Below are 21,360 nucleotides of genomic sequence, written 5' to 3'. Positions count from 1 at the left end.
AGAAGAAGAGCAAAGTGAAGAATTATCTGCTAGTTCTGAATTATAATCAACAGCTACTGAAGGTTCTAAATCATTACCTTCATATTCTGATAGTTTATATCCTATGATGACATCTTCAGTACACATGTTGCTTTGAATAGCCATATTCAAATGTTTATCTTGACACCAAATGTAGGAAACTGGTAGTGTCAACATCCGGTTTTTACTCACAGCATATCAGAAACGTCTAGAGAAATTAGCTATAACCAAAAGATCTCAGAATTTAAAATGCTATGGGTTACCAATATTTTGCCCCAAGGGGCTCAATTTTAAGTTGACTGCTTGCTTTCGAAATAGAAACACATTCAGTATATCAACAATATTCCTAGGAGTGCGAATATCAGGCAATACTTTTCTTTATGTGTAGATAGTTACGGAAAATTAAGGAAGAGAACTACTATCCTAGAGTTCTGGTGGAGAAACTAAAACAGCCTACATAAATTAATAAATAAATATATCCAGTCCCGTATATCCAACCTTGCATCTGTCAAAAAACTAAAGAAATGAGCTCTCTGTGCGCATTTAGGATACCAATACCTAAAAAATATTGTGCTTTGAATGCTTTCTAACTCTGTAACGTAACGGCATCACGGTAACTGCTGCTTTCTTTGGTCGGCAGACAAATGTGACCCTAGCTACGAATAGCTCTTCGCAGTTTTATTATTTAGCAAACTGTGTTTTAGCGCCTTTATTTATGTTTCTGCAAATATAATAATCAATAACATGACAATATTAAAAGCTGGTTGTCTTTGTACAAGCGTCCTTCTAACAATTTGAATGAAAGTCATTCAGAAAAAGACGTGTTCGTCTTATTTCATTTTAAGTATTTCTTGTGATTTCAGTTTACGCTTATTAATGGAGACCCTTAGTTCAGAAATTTAATTGTATACTACTGCTACTGCTGCTGCTGCTACTGCTACTACTACTACAGGCCACCTACAGAATATTTATTTAATGATGTTCCGAAGGCTATACTAATAAGTGTGATCATGATTATGAAAATAAAGGCGAAAGTAATAACGAGGATATATGGAAAAGAACGCGAAAAGAAAAATATTGAAAATAAAATAAAATTTTCAAAACTAATACCGGATAAATAATGGAAAAAAGAAAGGAGAGAAGAACAAAATTGTGATAATTAAAAGAGAAAAAGGAAGAAAAAAGAGAAAAAGGAAGAAGCTAAAGAAGAAATTCTCGAAGAAGACATGGCCTGTCTCATGGGTTGCCGCCCTAAGCGGTCTAGTAGTTGACATGTTCAGAGGGTCACGGTTGCAACTACGCCAAGAGCTATGGGTTATCAATGCCGATAAAATCGGAAGGAAGTGAAGCTGTGGGTTCCGTGTCGTAGAATTACAGAATCCCATGTAGAGGGTTCCAGACAAAATCTGTCGGCCATTTCTGACCCACGTTTAATTTCGACTCCTGCAGTTTAAAAACGAGTATCGTTAAATAAAATATTACTACTACTTTGAATAATTGCTATCCTGAAATTTCCCAGAAGTGAGTAGAAACTAAATCATTAGGGACCGGGATCAAACTCAAAGTTACTAGAATACGAGCAAATTTGCTGCTGTACCATTTTAATCAAGTTTATTGTTGTGCCCTAACTCACATAAACATAAATCTTACTGTATAAACTTCGCAGTCTTGAGTCATCCTTAACACTTTCTATGTAGTCTTCTTCTCATATCGATGTTAAATTTCACAAAACATTGTCACAAATTTTAGTCGCATGTTCTCCTAAATCCAATTAAGACAGCGTTATCTGGTAGAAAATCATTATCTTAACCCATGAGAAACTTCAAATGAAATAATAGATGTAGTGACCATGCTTGACAACGCTGAAAATCTTTTCAATGCCTAGTAAGTTAAAATCAGAAATTAATGTCATTAACTTTGGAAAGCATGATAAGTCTACAATCGTGTTTGGAAGCTGAACGTTGCACAGAATATACTCCGGTACTTAAGAATTCTTAAATGAATACGAGATGTGATAAAAAGTAGGTAAATTTTCAACCTTGCTGGTATATTTCTTTAACCATGACATAATTTTAATCCCCTTCAAAATACGCGCCGCGCGCACACGCACGCGCACACACGCACACACATACACACTTATCCCAACGATCTTTCCACTGTTTGAAAGTCTCTTGGAAGTCATCTTTTTTAATTGTACTTAAGACCTTCGTCATAGAGCATTTAATTTGTCCTACAAATTGAAACCGCTGTCTTTTCATGACACTTTTGAATTGTGGTAACAGCCAAAAGTCATAGTTGCTCGGGCAGGGGAATAAGTTAGGTGAAAGACCACTGCGATCGATTTTTGTGCCAAAATTTGAGTCACCAATAGTGTCGTGTCATTGGGCGCATTGTCATGGTGCACAGGTCAACCACGTCTCATGTTCAATTTCTCTGTCAGAATGGTCTGAATATATCCGAAAGACAAAGAGGTCTCAGATGAGATTTCTCTAATTGTCAGACGTCGGTTGGCCTTAATCGAAACCCGAGTTTTCACCATATTTTCATCTGTAAGCAATGTTGATGGTCACGCACGGCCTGGTTCGTCGTCCACTGAAAAATGGTAGGATTTAAATCGTTGAAACTACTTACTACTTACAAACTGTCTTTTCTGTCACAGCAATATTACCGCTTGTAGCTTAAGTGAGTTCCCCGAACCGAGAACCCTGGCTTGAAGCAAAATCTCATACCGCTGCATCGCTCGAAATTTGACATTTTTTCGAAATTAACAATTCTTGAAAAAAAAAATACTTCACTTATTCACCCCTCATGGGCGAGCGACTTATGGCTTGGCAGTTAGCTTGAAGGTAAAGTTACACACCCTCAGCTTCGAGCCATCCATAACAGTTTCTGTAAAGCAATGGTGGCTGGACTTACATTATTTTCAACACGTCTCGTATATCCATAAATGAGACAAGAATCATTTAATTTAAAGACGAATACTCCATTCGTAGTAAAATAGTAATTAACAAACTTCGTATCCCACCTACCTAAAAACTCAAGTTAAGGACATATTTGGTACAGAACAGGTCGAATACAGATAATGCATACAAACATGTCCGTGGAATATAACCGACTCGCAATGAAAAGTGGAGCACTATTGAACAATTTCTGACCAACTACTGAAATTCGTTGGGCATGAATATATACATTATGTATGATTTATACATGAACCTATATAACATGGATTTTATTTTACTAGGTTATTTTACGACGCTTTATCAACAGCTTAGGTTATTAATTTAGCGTCTGAATGAGATGAAGGTGATAATGCCGGTGAAATGATTCCGGGGTCCAGCACCGAAAATTACCCAGCATTTGCTCATATTGGGTTGAGGGAAAACCCCGGAAAAAACCTCAACCAGGTAACTTGCCCCGACCGGAAATCGAACCCGGGCCACCTGGTTTCACGGCCAGACGCGCTAACCGTTACTCCACAGGTGTGGATCTATAACATGGATATTACGCATAATTTATACGTGAAGCTATATAATATGGATATTATGTATAATTTACACACGAAGCTACATACTAGGTTCAAAAAGTTCCCGGAATTTGCTAGTATCATAGAAACAACGTACCTTAAACACTATTCTACAGCATTCCCTTCAAAATAGTTGCCTTCCGCAACAACACACTTTTGCCAACGCGTGTAGAGGTCCTGGAAGCAGGCCTGGAAGCCATTTTGTGAAACCTGTCTTAGTGCTCTCGTCGCGTTTGCGATAACCTCTTCAGCATTGAATCTCCGCCCTTTCAGATGACTTTTCAGACGGGGAAACAGAAAGTAATCAGGTGGTGAGAGATCAGGAGAGTATGGTGGGTGATCCAAAGCAGTTATGTTGTGCCTGGCAAGAAAATTCTTTACAATAATTGCGCGATGAGCAGGTGCATTGTCATGCATAAGGAACCAGTTGTTTTCTACCCACTTTTCTGGACGTTTCCTTCTCACTGCGTCCCGGAGGCGACGGAGGATTTCTACGTACAATTCTTTCGTTACAGTACGACCTTCTGGAATGAACTCATGGTGGATGAGACCCTGAGAGTCGAAGAAGACTTCCAACATAACTTTGCCTTTGGAAGTGTCCCTAGGAAATTTTTGCTTCCGAGGAGATGTTTTCGATTTCCACTCAGATGACTGTCGTTTAGGGACTGGGTCGTACAAGTAGCACCAAGTTTCATCACCAGCAATAATTTTGTTTTAAGAAGTCACCATCTTCATCAGCCACACTGATCATGTCCCCAGCAAGAGTCATTCTTGTTTCTTTCTGTTCTGCCGACAACATTTTCGGAACTAACTTCTGAGACACGTAATGCATGTTGAGATGCTTGTGAAGAACATTGTGTACACTTCCGACTGATATTCCGACCTCTGCTGCTATCTCTTTCATGGTTTTACGTCGGTCGTCCCTCACAACATTACGCACACGCTGAGCGATTGCTTCATTTGTTGCAGTTGTGGGTCGGCCGCTGCGTACGTCATCTTTGATGCTATCGCGGTCACCAGAAAAGCGTTTATGCCAGCATACACTTGAGTTTTTTTCATTGCTGCTTCGCCATATGCTTCTTCCAACAATCTTAATGTCTCTGCAGGAGTTTTGTGTAACAAAACACAGAACTTGATGTTTGTACGTTGCTCTGTGGACATAATTACAAAATGCGACGAACAAACAAAACACTATGATAAACAATTGCCTACAACTCAAAACCAACAATCGCCATTATCAACAAACTTTAAGGAAATGACATCATGAATGTTACCAACAAAACAAATATATAATATCCCTTGTTATATATTAATACGAAAAATGGTAGTAAAATTCCGGGAACTTTTTGAACCCAGTATATAGCATGAATATCGTAACTTTTATACAACCATGTGACTTTTATTTCTACCTTTAACCACACACCCGTCAACAATGTGTATTCCACTCAACACAGCAGCACAGTAGTCGTTATTGCACTCCACACAGCGACAATGACAATACACATGTATTATTGAGAAGAACAACAATATACTCATAATTTCAACTAATGTTAACCAAGAACTATGTGCAGAACAAAACTGTCAGTTCTCAGTTCACAGTTCGTTTGCCTTGGCTATTTCTTCTAGCTCACTCACTCAAGTTCACTGTGCGTCGAACCCGAGCCTTCCACATACAGTTCACTGCACTTCGAACCCAAGCCTTCAAGATACAATTCACTGCACTTCGAACCCAAGCCTTCCAGATACAGTTCACTGCACTTCGAACCCAAGTCTTCCAGACGCGGTTCCCTGCACGTCGAATCCCGCCCTCCAGATGCTGTTCCTTGCATGTCTAATCCAAGACCTCCGGGTAAGTTGCATTCGCCTGGATACTGCCACAGTTACGGACTCACTCAAGTTCACTGCACATCGAACTCAGGTCCACCTCGCTGCTGTCATGACTTGAAGGCTGACTGAAGACTAACTCTCTCGCAGCTGTCTTACTCTCGACAACTCACGGAGTTATCTATTTACCACGATCGTCTAGAATGTTCTGTGTCGCGAAGCCCCTGGGCCTCCACAACAATCCACCTATAGGTGCTTCCTTACTCACTCTCTCCGCTCCGCAGTTTGGGACAGCAGTTTTCCTTCCTCTCGCCTCGTACCGCGCTACAACGCCTACCGAAGCCCGAGTTCCGCTTCTCCGCGCCTTCCTTCTCGCCAGACGCGGGCGAAAGTCACCGACGCGACCATAATATTCCAGACGGATGCTACAATGTTATATATGACTTATATATAAAGCTACATACCATGGATATTATGAATGATTTATATATATAGCTACATAGCATGGATATTATGTATGATATAAATAATCATAATAATAATCCGTGGCGCTACAGCCCACGAAGGGCCAAGACCGACCAGCCGGCCGCTGGCCTCATGGCCACATGCCGAAGTAGAGGTGGACGATCATCCAACCATAATGGAGGTATCGTGTGGTTAGCACGATGGGCCCCCCAGCCGTTATAGCTCGTTTGCGTAACCGGATTTCATGAGAAATTTCTCCTCCCATGAGGACTCGAACCAGCGCGCATTCTGTAACGCGAGTCCTAGGCAGGATGCCTTAGACCACGACGCTACGGCGCGGGAGCTACATATCATGGATATTATGATTGATTTATACATGAAGCTACAGAGAATGGACATTATGCATAATTTACACATGAAGCTACATAACGTGGATATTATTTATAATTTATACCTGAAGCTACATAACATGGATAGTATCTATAATTTTACAACTGAAGCTACATAGCATGGATATTATGTTTGATGTATATATAAAGCTACATTATGTGGATATTGTGAATAATTTATTCATGAGGCTACCTAACGTGGATATTACGTATGATTCATATATGAAGCTACATAACGTGGTTATTATGAGTAATTTATACATGAAGCTACTTAACAAGGTTAGTATCTATGATTTACAGATAAAGGTACATACCGTGGATAGTATTTCCAATTTACACATGAAGCTACATAACATGGATATTATGTATGACTTATATAATGAAGTTACATAAGGTGGATATTATGAGAATTTATACATGAAGCTGCATAACATGAGTAGTATCTATAATAAATTTACACATGAAGCTACATAGCATGGATATTATGTATAATTTATATATTAGGACATATATTATGGATAATATGTATAATTTTTAGATGAAACTATATAGCATGGATATTATGCATGATTTATACGAGTATATTAAGCTACACAGCATTGATATTATGTATAATTTATAAATTAAGCTACATAATATGGATATTATGTAAAACTACATGCGGGTACATAACGTGGATAGTATCTATAATTTATACATGAAGCTACATAGCATGGATATTATGTATGATTTATATATGAAGCTACATAAAGTGGACATTGTGAATAATTTATACATGAGGCTACATAACGTGGATATTATGTATAATTTATACATGACGCTGCATATCGTAGGTATCATTTATAATTTACACAACATGAAGTTACATGGCATGGGTGTCATTCCATATTAAATTTTAAATTTTACAACGTCAAATTCTGGATTTTTTCAATATTCTGGTACAGCGGTTCCCAAAGTGTGCTGCGCGGATCCTTGGGGATCGCCAACACTTACCAGGAGATCCACGGTTCATAATATTGCATATATAACACATAATACAACCGTTTTCTCGACGCAATTGTACGGTCGGTCGGTCGGTCGGTCGGTTGGCTGGTGCTTAATGTGTGTGAAAGTTTGCAGTTTTTTGTCTCAAGACTAACAGTGTAAGAATAACTTTTTGTAAATGTGCTCGGAGACGTAATGTCTTAATTGAAAAATAAATTTGATTGCCAAAGTTATTTAGTAACAATAAATTTTGACACGCATTTTTATAAAGAAACGAATTTCGTTCATTGTTGTGCTCGCGTTCTCCTTATGCTACTTTTGTTGTGTTGTTCTCTTCACCCAGTACGAACAGGCTTATGTGTGGTGCTCATGTTGAACTGTATGTTAATAAACACGTGCCTTTGATTCCGAACATAATACTATCTTAATTCATTATTTGGAATATTTTTAATTTTCATAATTTACAATGTCCCCATGTATTGTGGGTCCCTATCACCACGGCATGGCGCGTCCTCAGGTTGCACATGAGGAGACGGCTTACAGATATGGAGGGTAGCCGCGAATATATTGAATCAGTAGTCGTGGACAGCCGATAAGGGGTGGTCCTCCAGCTTGGCTGTTGGGCGAAGGGCTAACAACCCATCACCCATACAATAAGCCTCGGAATGGGACTGATTCTCTGGCACGACCACAGCAAAGGAATAAGGTTATGAGATTTGGAACGTGGAACGTAACTAGTTTTCATAGAACAGGAGGGGTAACATTAGTAGCAAAAGAATTGGCTAGATATAGAATAGACTTCGTGGGAGTACAAGAGGTTAGGTTAGATGGGAATGGCATATCACAAACAGGAGATTACTTGTTTTATTATGGGGAAGGAAAATATAATCACCAATTAGGAACAGGATTCTTTGTTCATAAAAGAATAAAATCAGCAGTAAAAAAGGTCAAATTTATCAGTGATAGGTTATCTTATTTAGTACTTAAAGGTAGATGGTGCTCACTCCCCTACAGAAGAGAAAGACGACCATATAAACGATAGCTTCTATGAGGATTTGCAACATACCAGATATTACATGGAAATTTTATTGGAGGATTTTAACGCCAAATTAGGATGGGAGAATATTTTTAAACCAACTATTGGAAAAAGAGCCTACACGTAACTATTAATGACAATGGAGTTAGGTTAGTCAACTTTACAACATCAAAAAATTTAAGGGTGGTATTCATAGACATTTCGCAGCACGCGCTAAGAGCGTACTAAGCTAGCCCCGGCTATCCACTGGTTACTAGTGCAGAATTAAAATCATATCCTATCGCTAACACTGGTTTATGAATACGAAAAACGCTGATAATCCACCGAAAGCCCTTGCTAAAAATGTCTATGAATACGGCCCTAATTGTCAAAAGTACAACATTCCCCCATAAGGATATACCGTGTATATATACACTTGGATTTCTCCACATGGATTGACACACAACCAGATAGATCACATCTTGATAGGTAGACGGAGATATACTAGTATAGTAGACATTCGAACATTCGGGGGGGGGGAGGAAGCAGACTGTAATTCTGACCATTATTTGGTAATTGAAGAATTAAGAGAAAGACTATCAGTAGCCAAGCGGGTAGAGCAACAAGTTAATATTACTAAATTCAATATACTGACATTAAAGGACGAGGAAACTAAGCAACATTATCAGGTCGAAATTTGGAATAGGTTTGCCACTTTAGGAAGTTCCGACGAAGTTGAGAAAGAGTTAGATGTTAACAGCGTGTGGAAAAATATCAGAAATAATATCAAAATTGCACCTGAGCAGAGCATAGGTTATTATCACACTAAGAAAAAGAACCGTAGTTTGAAGAAGATTGTTGCATGGTAGTAGAAAGAAGGAAACAGGAAAAATTGAAATACTTTCAGTATCCAGTTGAGGAGAATAGAGATAATTATTTCAATGAAAGACGGGAAGCAAGTCGTACACTTAGGAATAAAAGAGAGACTACATTGAAGGAAGAACTGAATGAGGTAGAAACAAATAGTAAGAATAAAAACATTCCAGATTTATATAAGGGTATAAAGGAATTTAAGAACGTATATCAGGCAAGGATAAACATGATCAAGGATGAGAATGGTAACTTGCTTCCAGACTCTCATTCAATCCTGAACAGATGGAAAAACTATTTTGGGCAACTACTAAATGTATATAGGCCAAATAGAAATGATCGGGACGAAATTGAAATACAAACTGCTAAGCCATTTACACCCTAACCCACACTTTCTGAAGTCGAAATGGTGATAGAAAATCTGAAAAAGTACAAGTCTCCAGGTATCGATCAAATTCCAGCATAATTAATACAAGAGGGTGAAAACGCATTATCTAGCGAAATTTATAAACTTGTACTTGCTATTTGGGAAAAGGAAATTGTACCAGAACAATAAAAGGAGTCCATAATTGTACCTATTTTTAGAAGGGGGATAAGACTAACTGCGGTAACTTTGGAGGAATATCACTTTTGTTGATATCGTACAAAATTTTGTCCAATATTCTTTTGAAAAGTTTAACTCCGTACGTAGATGAAATTATTGGAGATCATCAGTGCGGTTTTAGGCGTAACAGATCGATTATTTGTCAGATTTTTTGTATTCCACAGATAATGGATAAAAAAATGGGAGTATAAGGGTACAGTATATCAGTTATTCATAGATTTCAAAAAGGCATATGACTTGGTTAAGAGAAGTTTTATACAGGGACATCATTTAATTTTTACTAACATTTTTAATATTAACCTGGCTATACCTTTGGATTAAAGGCTCACAACCGTAAACACAGTTTGCCTCCCCTTCCACGACTGGGATCGATGATACTGGCGTAAAATACAAATACAAACAGATCACTTTACTAGATATAGGAGGGAAGAAAAGTAGTTCATCCATTTACGTAAACTAGAAAATATAGCGATTTTGAGTTTGATAATTTTCATTAGGTTTTGTTTAAACAAAATACAGTACTGTATTAACAATAAGTGTTTTACTCACGAATTGAGCTATACATTCGGACGTATTCATTATGCAGTGTATATTATACTGTCTACAGCAGATTAGCGTACAATACAGAGAATGAAGTTAAATTAAAAAATAATCATAATATGGATATTTAAACACATTTTTGAAAATGCTTTTGTGCATATTATCGCAGTATAGACTATTGTACCAGTTCCAATTACCAGTTTCGGCATTCGTACTAGTAACTCACGTTGAAATAATTCTGTACCCACTCTATAAAAGAGTACCTTACGTACAGTAATTTCCCATAACTATGGTCCAGGCACCCAACTATGGTCCAAAACGCATTATGTACTATGTACTTAGTCCCCCAAGAGTTCGGTGTTTGCCATTTAAGGCGCCACTGTGATGGAATTATGTTCCCCATAGATGCTTCTATCTACCATTACACGCGGCAATGAAAAAAAATATATTATGTTTTATTTAACGACGCTCGCAACTGCAGAGGTTATATCAGCGTCGCCGGATGTGCCGGAATTTTGTCCCGCAGGAGTTCTTTTACATGCCAGTAAATCTACTGACATGAGCCTGTCGCATTTAAGCACATTTAAATGCCATCGACCTGGCCCGGGATCGAACCCGCAACCGTGGGCATAGAAGGCCAGCGCTATACCAACTTGCCAACCAGGTCGACCGTGGCAATGATATGGATGCTTAAAAGGTCAGTACGCATCGTTCTATAGAATGTGTGAAGACACGAAATCATTCAGGTTGTGATTGTCTGTTTTATTAAGCTCTCCTCTGTAGAACTGGTAAGTTATAGATATATGATTCTTTGTGCAATTAAACTTGGCTATATAGTGTTTACTTTCACGTAATAATTACACTGGCAGAGGTCAAGGACTCTGCGTGAAAAATGTTTAACCTCAAGGCTAGAAGTCAGTCCTCAACTATGTACCACAATTTTTCGTGGACCATAGTTGTATTTCATTTTGAAATATTTGTTTCAATAAAATGTGATCAATGTAATTATTTACTTCTGCAAATACGGTATCACAGTATAGTCTAAAATACCATTTAACATTATAGTCAAGTAAACAAAGAAACAGGCTGTTCCAGCATCAATGGTACTAGCACGAATGATGGTCTGGTAAAACGAAAACTTCAGGGTAGAAGGAAAATAACCGACCCTGTAAGTGACTATGAGAGCGATGAAATTGAATTGGATACAGATTATGATGTTTCCGATGTTCTCTCCATATTTACAGAAGTGAGTCAGATATGGAAAAGAAGATGAAATCTGTTAAATTAATGCTAAAGACACATAGTTATATGGTAGTTACTTATGAGGAGGAATTGTGGCCAGGGAAAGTATTGGAAGTGAAGAACAATGGAGCTGTTGTGTCATGTATAGTAAGAAGCGGCAATTACTGAGGTGGCGAGAAATGGAAGACATTTTATTCTGAAGAAAGAAAAACATAATAAAGCAAATTGAAGACCCCAAATGAGTCTCGAAAAAGAGAGACCTATTTTCAATTTCAGACTTACAAGAGAAGTGGAGATTCAAAGGATCGAAATAAGCCTAATGAATGTAGTTCTCAGTACGATAAACAAACATTGTCAGTGAATTTTTTTGCATAATGTTTTGCTTTTATACCGTATTTTTGTTCTTTAATATACACTAATCTGCAAAAAACCCGGGACAACTACATTTTCTTTAAAATTTTTGCAAATTGTAGGACTTTTTAAATAATTGTAGGTGTGCTGAGGTTCATTTAGTTATTCATTTATTTTCTGGTACGTAACAATGTAATACTGAATACGTAATAGCCAACAATGATCTGAAAAGAAGATTCGTTCTTCTTGTAATATTGTGTGTAAACTTCTCGGACTCATTTCGAGCTAAGCTGAAAATGTCTACAGATTGGTAAGCTCTTTTGAGGCAGTATTGGAGTACTTCTTTGTATACAAATGTCACTAAGTCCTACCGTTTCAGCAAAAGTGGTTGCATTGATAGGTGGGGATAGTAAGCGTTATGTGGTTGCAGTTCTTGGGATTCCTCGATCGACCGTACAACAAGTGTACTATCGCTTTAGAGAGACAGGAGGTTATTCCAGGAGACGCGGTTCAAGGAGAAAACGAGTAACTTCGGTTCGTGACAACCATTTTATTGTCCTAAACACATTAAGAAATCGCCATTCCATAGCTATTGAGACCAGAATATCCTTCCAGAAAATAAGACAAGTTAACGTGAGTGAAAGACCTGTAAGAGGACGTCTGGATGAATGTGGGCTGATTCCAGAAGACTAGCTAAAGACCCAGAATTGCTCCAGCAACATCATGTTGAACGATTACGTTTTGCTCACAATCGTGTTAATTGGAACCTGGGGGAGTGGCGACGAGTGCTCTTCACAGATGAATCGAGACTTAGTTTACAGATGGAAGTGAAAGAGTGTGTAGAAGGGAAGGAGAACGTTTTTCTTCATGTTCCTTCAGTTCACGTGTCAGTTTCCAAGGTGGATCAGTAATTGTATGGGGTGGCATTTCGTATGAAGCTCACACAGAACTTGTTTTCATTAATGGAGGTACTTTGACTGCTCCAAGATACATCCAAGGAGGTCTAATTTAACATGTGGTACCATATGCCACACTTATTGGTGGAAAGTTCCTGTCAATGCATGACAGTACTTGCTCTCATGCTACAAGGATCGTGGATGAGTTCCTTCACGACGTTGGATTGAATAGGATGACATGGACAGCATGAAGTCCTGATATAAACCCTACTGAACGTGTGTGAGAAATGCTAGGGAAGCGAGTTAGAAGTCGTTCAACTCCTCACAGCAAATTACAGCAGCTCCGAAATATTCTATGTAAAGAATGGAATAGAATCGACCAGACTGACATCCAGAATCTGATCGAAGGGTTGAATCGGCGAATGGTAACAGTCATACAGTCACGGGGAGGCAATACCCGCTATTACCAACATCTGGGTGGCCACAAAATCAGTTGAACATTTGGAAGAAAATTGATATAATTTGTAAGTTTTTACACCTTTTAATTATATCCATTGTTTGGCGTTGAAAATAATGGCGCAAATGAAAATGAATATTTTTTTTTCTGGGAAGCAATGTTTTCTTCATTTCATAAAGGATTTTCTGATTCTCACCTGATAAAAAATTGAGAAACTTCAGGTGGCCCGGTTTTTTTGCCGGTGAGTGTAGTTGTTCATTATTGCAGCAAATGACTTTCAGATTTCACTTGTTTATTGAGTGTTTATATAATGTGTACTAATAAAAAGAATCCATGTACTTTTCATTTATTTTTTATATTTCTGTGCTAGATTATGTTTCTACCCTTAAATTAGAAACTCAGTGTATTGATTTGCAAATAATTACAGCTCCAGCTATAGTCCATTCATGCTTTCAAGCATGAATATATGAGTGGACCATAGTTGGGCAACTCAGAATGCAACTATGTAACAATGCTTATTATTTTTAACACTTGTAATTAAGATAATTTCAAACACATATGTCAATATTTATTTAATATAAACTTACAAGAGTCCGAAGCCAAAATTTCACTTAATCTGGATGAATAGTACTGAATATACAAAGAAAAATGTGACAAATGTGGACCATAGTTAGGGAAAACTATGGTACTCTAAATTCAATCTTCACTTCTTCCCGATCCGAAAAGATACTGTCCGTCCAAGTGGTTAACAGCAGGGTCGTAGAAAGAGGGGAAATCACATGACAGTTAATTACTTAACGAGGCCCTTTATTTAAGTTATTTTAAACAGTTGTATCATATTACATAAACGTCCAATTCCTAACAGAAATTAATGTTTTCGAAAAAGAGCTAAGACAGCCTAACCACTAGCCTTTACAGAGAAGAGAGCAGAAGCGGGTGAGGGAAACCGGGATGCGACGTAAGCAAACGGATGACAGTACCTGTGCGAAAATATGATTCAATGTTGAAAGTTCTTTCGTTACTGGAAAACGCGAATATATTTCTGGAACGCACTATACTCACTAACTCAGTACTGCTTACTATGACCGCATACGTGGCCTTGGTTCTGTGTGGAGAACGGTTGGAAGTTTACTAGTAGAGGGAGTGGGAGTGAAGTACATTCAAAAACTCAGCAAAATAAAAATTGAAGTAAAAATAAAATTATGTCCCTGTATAATATCCTTATTGAATTTGGTATTCCCAAGAAACTATAGTCGTCCACAAGCATTTATGGTTGCTAAGGTCACACACTTTCCCTTCTTCTTACTGCAAACTTACTCACCCTCCTACCACCCTAATGGGCTGGGGACCGGTTCTACTGTAAAAATCGGAACTTCCTACATTGCAAAGACAAAACCGAAATTCAGTATCCTGTCTAAGCTTGTGCTGTGCTCTTCTGTGTTACGTGTACAGCTGAGAGTTGTCTAAACTTAAGCTGTGTTATTCTATTTTATATACGTAGACACTTTTTCAAGCATTCAATAACTTGTGGCCGAGTGATTAGTGCAGTGGCGGCTCGTAGTCAAATGTCCAGGGTAGGCAAAATTTACAGAACATTTTTATGTAATTCCCGCGATTCAATGACAGCTCGCTTTCATCATGCCCCCCGAAAACTTAACTCTTGCTTACATAACAATACTGTTACATCAGTGAGCCGTCTCATAATTTGTCGGTTTTTTTCTAGTTTATTGTTATACTGTTGTCTTGCAACCCTTGTTGTTCAGACAACATTTCCGAAATTGGATTCAAATTCTTTTCAAGTCTCTTTAGACTTACTGAGTTACAAATATGATCTGATTCCAAGTACCTTCTTTAGATTACAATAATAAACGTGACCACCTACAGCTTAGCTTTAACTTCACTTCCTGTTAGCCATTTATGTGTTTCATACCATACTTACTTACTTCCTTACAAATGGCTTTTAAAGAATCCGCAGGTTCATTGCCGCCCTCACATAAGCCCGCCATCGGTTCCTACAGTCTCTATCATCATATCCCACCTCCCTAAAATCCATTTTAATATTATCCTCCCCTCTACGTCTCGACCTCCCCAAATGTCTTTTTTCCTCCGGCCTCCCAACTAACACACTATATGCATTTCTGGATTCGCCCATACCTGCTACATGCCCTGCCCATTTCAAACGTCTGGATTTAATGTTCCTAATTATGTCAGGTGAAGAATACAATGCGTGCAGTTCTGCGTTATGTAACTTTCTCCATTCTCCTGTAACTTCATCCCTCTTAGCCCCAAATATTTTCCTAAGAACCTTATTCTCAAACACCCTTAATCTATGATCCTCTCTCAAAGTGAGAGTCCAAGTTTCACTACCATACAGAACAACCGGTAATATAACTGTTTTATAAATTCTAACTTTCAGATTTTTTGACAGCAGACTGGATGATAAAAGCTTCTCAACCGAATAATAACAGACATTTCCCATATTTATTCTGCGTTTAATTTCCTCCCGAGTGTCATTTATATTTGTTACTGTTGCTCCAAGATATTTGAATTTTTCCACCTTTTCGAAAGATAAATCTCCAATTTTTATATTTCCATTTCATAGTGTTTCATACCATGAAGGATTAAATTTTCTTGTACCTTTAGCACTGACTTTATGAACAATAGAGCTTAATGCAGGAGTGGGTGGTCCATTGTCCAAAATACTTCTCTTTTCAATGTCATCACGACGCGAAAACGGACAACGTAACAGTTTACTTATTATATCAGTCATAATATAATATTATTGTTATCACTTACATTAACTATAAATCACCAAATATACATAACATTAATATACAGTACGTACTTGCAAAAATCACATTTTCTAAAATACACTGTTAAAAAAAAACATATTTTAAAACACACTGTTTAAAAACTGTTATACTACTCGTAACAATCTACGTTCCAACTCGTGAAACTTTCAAACAGAAATTTCGCAAATCGTAGGCGTTCGATAATGCTCGTGGGTTCTCGTTAGGGCAGGCAGAATTCAAGCGCGCTGGCTTAAGCATAGAACGCATGCGCTAAGAAAGCATTTAGAATAGCGATCTCTTTTAATGCTTACTCCAAGGCCAGCTTTGAAGTTACGTGGAAGGTCGGCTAACTTCGCTTTTGCCTACCTTCTGACGCATCGTGATCTGTCCAGTGTATTCTTGTCGCATAAATCGAACTGCCAGTAGTAAGCAACGTCCAACTAACCCTAAAAAAAATCCCATTCATAGTTAATTGAAGAATTTCTAAGAACCTAGACAAGAGTATATAATTATATAAGGTTTTCCAAATGTGTTGGGGTAGTTAATAAATATCCACTTTTAGGTATTTCTAAATGTGTTGAGGTAGGCTTAGCCTACCCTGCCTGCCCTGAGGAGCCGCCTCTGACACTTTCCCTTCTTCTTACTGCAAACTTACTCACCCTCCTACCACCCTAATGGGCTGGGGACCGGTTCTACTGTAAAAATCGGAACTTTCTACAATGCAAAGACAAAACCGAAATTCAGTATCCTGTCTAAGCTTGTGCTGTGCTCTTCTGTGTTATGTGTACAGCTGAGAGTTGTCTAAACTTAAGCTGTGTTATTCTATTTTATACATGTAGACACTTTTTCAAGCATTCAATAACTTGTGGCCGAGTGATTAGTCTCTCTGCCTTGCACCGTGGCGACCCGAGTTCGATCCCTGTCTGGATGGTGAACAAAGTGGGCGCGAGGGTTTTTTATCGGAGTTCTCCCATTTCTCCTCATCATTGTCATTCCACCAATGTTCCATAATCACAGTCACTCTGCGAGATCCTAAGCCAGGTGTCCAGAACAAATAAAAAGAAGTCTGAAAGTTGTATAACTTGTGTTTAATAAATACTATTATGGTTCGAGTATGCTTCACAGTCTAAATATGCGTAGCCAGACTAAATAGACCATTTTTTATGTTTACAAATATTTTTAATATCTTTCTAGCAGTGAGTCATCAGCTATTTCTTCCAATAAAACTCAGAGTTATGGCAACAGCTTTCGGTGTTAGTTTAAACATTTTAAGAAATGTTTGTATTGATGCGATTGAGTCCCTACAAAATGATCCATGCCCACCTTTCCGTTCTCCTAACCATCTCATGATTCATTTTCCGTTTCATAGTCTCGTCCATCATCTAATTTTCCTCTTGATCGTCCCTTCAATCGGTTTACTAGGCCTATTATTAATCTCGTCAATCTTTTTTTTTTCTTCCCTTCATTTCACTTACAGTTGTTTCTTCAGTAATTTTTTTCTGATCAAATTAATTCAGTTCTGATTGTCCTTTCAGCTATGTCCCTATTAAAATGTTCTCAGCTATCTGTTATTTCACGCCGTCTCGTCAGTCGTTCTACCCTAATAGTTCCGGATTTTATTTTCCTTCCCATTGTCTTAAATATTTTTTTTATCATCTCTTGCCACTTTCGCCCCAATCATTTAATCACTCCTGATCGTCTTATCAATTACTTTCTCCTGATTATCTCGTGTTACTACAACACTATTTCTTTCACAATTGACGAGACGCTCACTAGTAAATTATAAACGACCTATAGGCCTAAAAGGAACTGAGACGATCAAGAATGAATGGACGAGATGAACACAAGGAGACTGACGAGATTATTTCTTGCAGTGTAACTTGCAAAGGGAAAAGTTCGTGAGGAGGGTGGGTAAGCGACCGAAACTACGTACGACCTTGAACACTTCAGAAGTCTGTGTTCCACTATAGTTCGATTAATTAAAATGTGTCTCAGTGAAACTTATAGCAGAGTCAGTATAGGGCAGTTTCTATCTGATGCTTTTCCAATTCACTCCGGGCTAAAGCAAGGAGATGCACTATCACCTTTACTTTTTAACTTCGCTCTAGAGTTTGCTATTAGGAAAGTTCAGGATAACAAACAGGGTTTGGATTTGAACGGGTTACATCAGCTTCTTGTCTATTCGGATGACGTATGTTAGGAGAAAATCCACAAACCATTAGGGAAAATACGGAAATTTTACTTGGAGGAAGTAAAGAGATAGGTTTGGAAATAAATCCCGAAAAGACAAAGTATATGATTATGTCTCGTTACCAAAATATTGTACGAAATGGAAACGTGAAAATTGAAGATTTATTCTTCGAAGAGGTGGAAAAATTCAAATATCTTGAAGCAGCAGTAACAAATATAAATGATACTCATCAGGAAATTAAACGCGTAAGATATATAAAAATTACGTAAAACATTATGTTACTTTGTTATTTTAAGAAATATTTTGTCACTTAACTGTTTACGTGTAATTTATTTAGCGTTATTTCAATCTATATTTATGTACGGTATTAAAGGTTGGGGTGGAACTTATAAATATAACCCTTATCCGTTAATTTTACTAGAGAAAAAAGTATTGAAAATTTGTTTAAAAAAGCAGAAAGATTACCCAACTGAATTGTTGTTTAAACATTTCAAAGTTTTAAACATTAAACAAATGTATTATTTTATTTTATCAAAATATTTTCATAGCAATTTTAATAACTTTGAAAGGTATATATACATAAATATATAACTAAAAATATGAATTCTCTGCGTTTGCGTGAACCAAAATATAAAACCAGTGCAGCTTTTTATCATAGCATGAGTCAAGGTCCCAGATTATTGAACAAATGTTATTCCAATTATATTTCAACCACGAATACTCTCCAAATTAATATAAAAAAAATTGTATTGGATTTATAGTTTGGGTTTAAACATATTAAACACTATTTAATCTGTACTCACTCTCAATTTTACTTTTATTTTTGTCTGTATTGGAATCCCCTCCTGAGCACTAGTCTTACTCATTCACGAGTGGGCTAGTTTATCTTTCATTGTATTTATTAATTTGCATTCATTTCAAATTGAATAGTAATAAAAATAAATAAATAAGTTTGATACTTTTGACGCGTGTCGAATACTATTGAATGATCAACATACAATAGGTAGTATCGACAGAAGGAACGAATTTCCACGTATTGCAATGTGCGTGAAGCAACTGTAAAGGCTTTACAGTAAACCGGAAACGGAAACGACAACGAGAACGAGAACGGAAATAATGTTAAAATAAAGTATTTAAATGTGAGCATTCACAATTAACTATTGTGAATGCCCACATTTAGATACATTTATTTTAACATTATTTCCGTTCTCGTTCTCGTTCTCGTTGTCGTTTCCGTTCCCGGTTTATTGTGAACCAGCCTTTAAATTGATAATAATGATATTGGCTCTAATCAGTAATAAAAAAATTAGTTGACTTGTAATAGATTACTGTAAATAAAGCTACAGTGACACGGCCTGTGTCGAAGAAGGTCAGTATATCAGTACTCACTCAACTCGGCAGGAATGCTCATCTTGTCCAGGCTGGAAGCGTCGCGATCGTTGTACACCAACACTGCTGACGCGTTGCTTCTGATAGCGTTGTGCACTTTCACAGCAAAATCACACTGGCCCCTTCTGATTAGTGCGATCCAAGGCTCTGAAGGCAGCTTCCCGTCCGCAGAGCTGAGTGTGGTGAGCGGCATAGAGCACCCTGTAGGATCGTCGGTGCCATGGGATCTCACGTGCACCAAAATCCCGGATGCGGGACCCACCAACGTCTCCCCGTACTTGCCAGATTCTGAGCTATCAGAATGAAACATTCCGCTGCTGGCATTGTACGTCACATTAATGAACGCATTCACGCAGCCACTGGGTCCGAAACCATGATCTTCTAGGACTGATGGGCCTGACATCTCCCCTGCTGGAGCCATCCCTAGCGATGTGGGACACAATAGGAGTGCCAAGTTTATTAACACAATGACTTGTACTACCTGTAACATTGTTCACGTACCCTCGCCGTAATTTGTGATTTATACACTGCACCACTGACACACACAGAATTTACTACACTTGCACAAAAGCTAACACTTCCGATACCTTGTAGTAAAAAAATACAACATGAAGTTCAATGCCATGGAACTTGGATATCGGCAAACCAAAGTCACAACTGAAGCGTTTCGGTAACGGAAACGTCACACAAACACTGAAAAACGTTTGTCCTGTTATAAATCTCTCTGTGATGACTTAACTTCATTCAAGAACTTTTTGTTCTGGTTTATAGTATAACACGATTGCTCCACAGATTTCAGTCCTAGATAACGATTAATATTTATTAGTCTGTTTCGGTCAGAATCATAAACTAATAAATACTTTTCACAATATAAAATGTTAAAACCACGTCGCAATTTCTTTTAAATCTGATGAAAAGAATGACAGACTTTTCGACCAGTCACCTTTAATACAGCTTTGTTTTAAAGGTCTACTGACCGATTCCTCGGTACGGCGTCAAGATTTCAAATGACGCGAACTTCTCCACAACTCCTTCCTGTATTTATAAAACATCGAGACGGGAGACAAGGAGAGAGGAGATTAAAAAGACACGTCAAAGTCTTAGGGAAGACTATCAAATGCCTATCCTGTTTGTATGTATATGCAAAAAGAAGATTACGTCACTGTCAGAAATCGTCTCTCTCTGTTTTGCGGATGTAAAATGGATTATAATGTAAAAAGAACTTGCGCACACTTCACTTCATCCTTTACTCACGTGCCGTGTCGCATGAACAAGCTATTCCACACTGTGTAAAAGCCTGGACTAGACTGCAGACTGTACGCCTCTCCACGGCTCCCTCGATCAATCCTCTCTCGCGTCGCGCAGGAAACTGCCAGCCTGATCGCCGCAATATGTTTATCTGATCACGCTTATGTGACGTCACGTCACGCCAACAATAACAGCTGATTGCCTTGAACAGCTGTTCTAGCTACAAGGCTAATGAGAACCGGGGATCGATTCACGGTGTTTCGTGCACTTTGCGTGGAAGAAAGACACACATTATCATTGTCTGATTATGTTTCGTTCCTGAACGTCAGAATATTCAATAGGTAACCGAACGAAAGGGGTTGGAGTTCTTTTCTCGGAATGTTTAGTGATTTTCTCATTCATACATTGTTGTATAACAGAATAACAGGAGCCTAAGGCTAGTGACCTGTAGTACTCCATTTTCATGGCATTTCTTCCTTGGCTCATCTAAGCATTGTTAACCTATTTATTGTGTTGCAATGCTAAATTTTTCGGTTTTTATGGCCTGCTATAGATGTCCAAC

The 21,360-nt window shown here is 37.9% G+C and overlaps 1 protein-coding gene across 2 annotated transcripts in view; it reads right to left on the bottom strand.

The window, feature by feature from the left end:
• LOC138710188 (E3 ubiquitin-protein ligase goliath-like) overlaps nucleotides 1-20,913 on the bottom strand; it is a 666,952-nt gene extending 646,039 nt beyond the window's left edge. For both annotated transcript variants that reach the window (XM_069840830.1, XM_069840831.1), the window contains exon 1: nucleotides 19,551-20,913. In XM_069840830.1, the coding sequence (XP_069696931.1) occupies nucleotides 19,551-20,040 (490 nt within the window). In that variant the 5' untranslated portion in view covers nucleotides 20,041-20,913. The remainder of the gene's footprint in view (nucleotides 1-19,550) is intronic.
• Nucleotides 20,914-21,360: the final 447 nt, after the last annotated feature.

The sequence above is a fragment of the Periplaneta americana genome, chromosome 12 (assembly GCF_040183065.1).
Source record: "Periplaneta americana isolate PAMFEO1 chromosome 12, P.americana_PAMFEO1_priV1, whole genome shotgun sequence".
Classification (NCBI taxonomy): domain Eukaryota; kingdom Metazoa; phylum Arthropoda; class Insecta; order Blattodea; family Blattidae; genus Periplaneta; species Periplaneta americana.
This window is presented reverse-complemented; position numbering and strand designations above follow the sequence as displayed.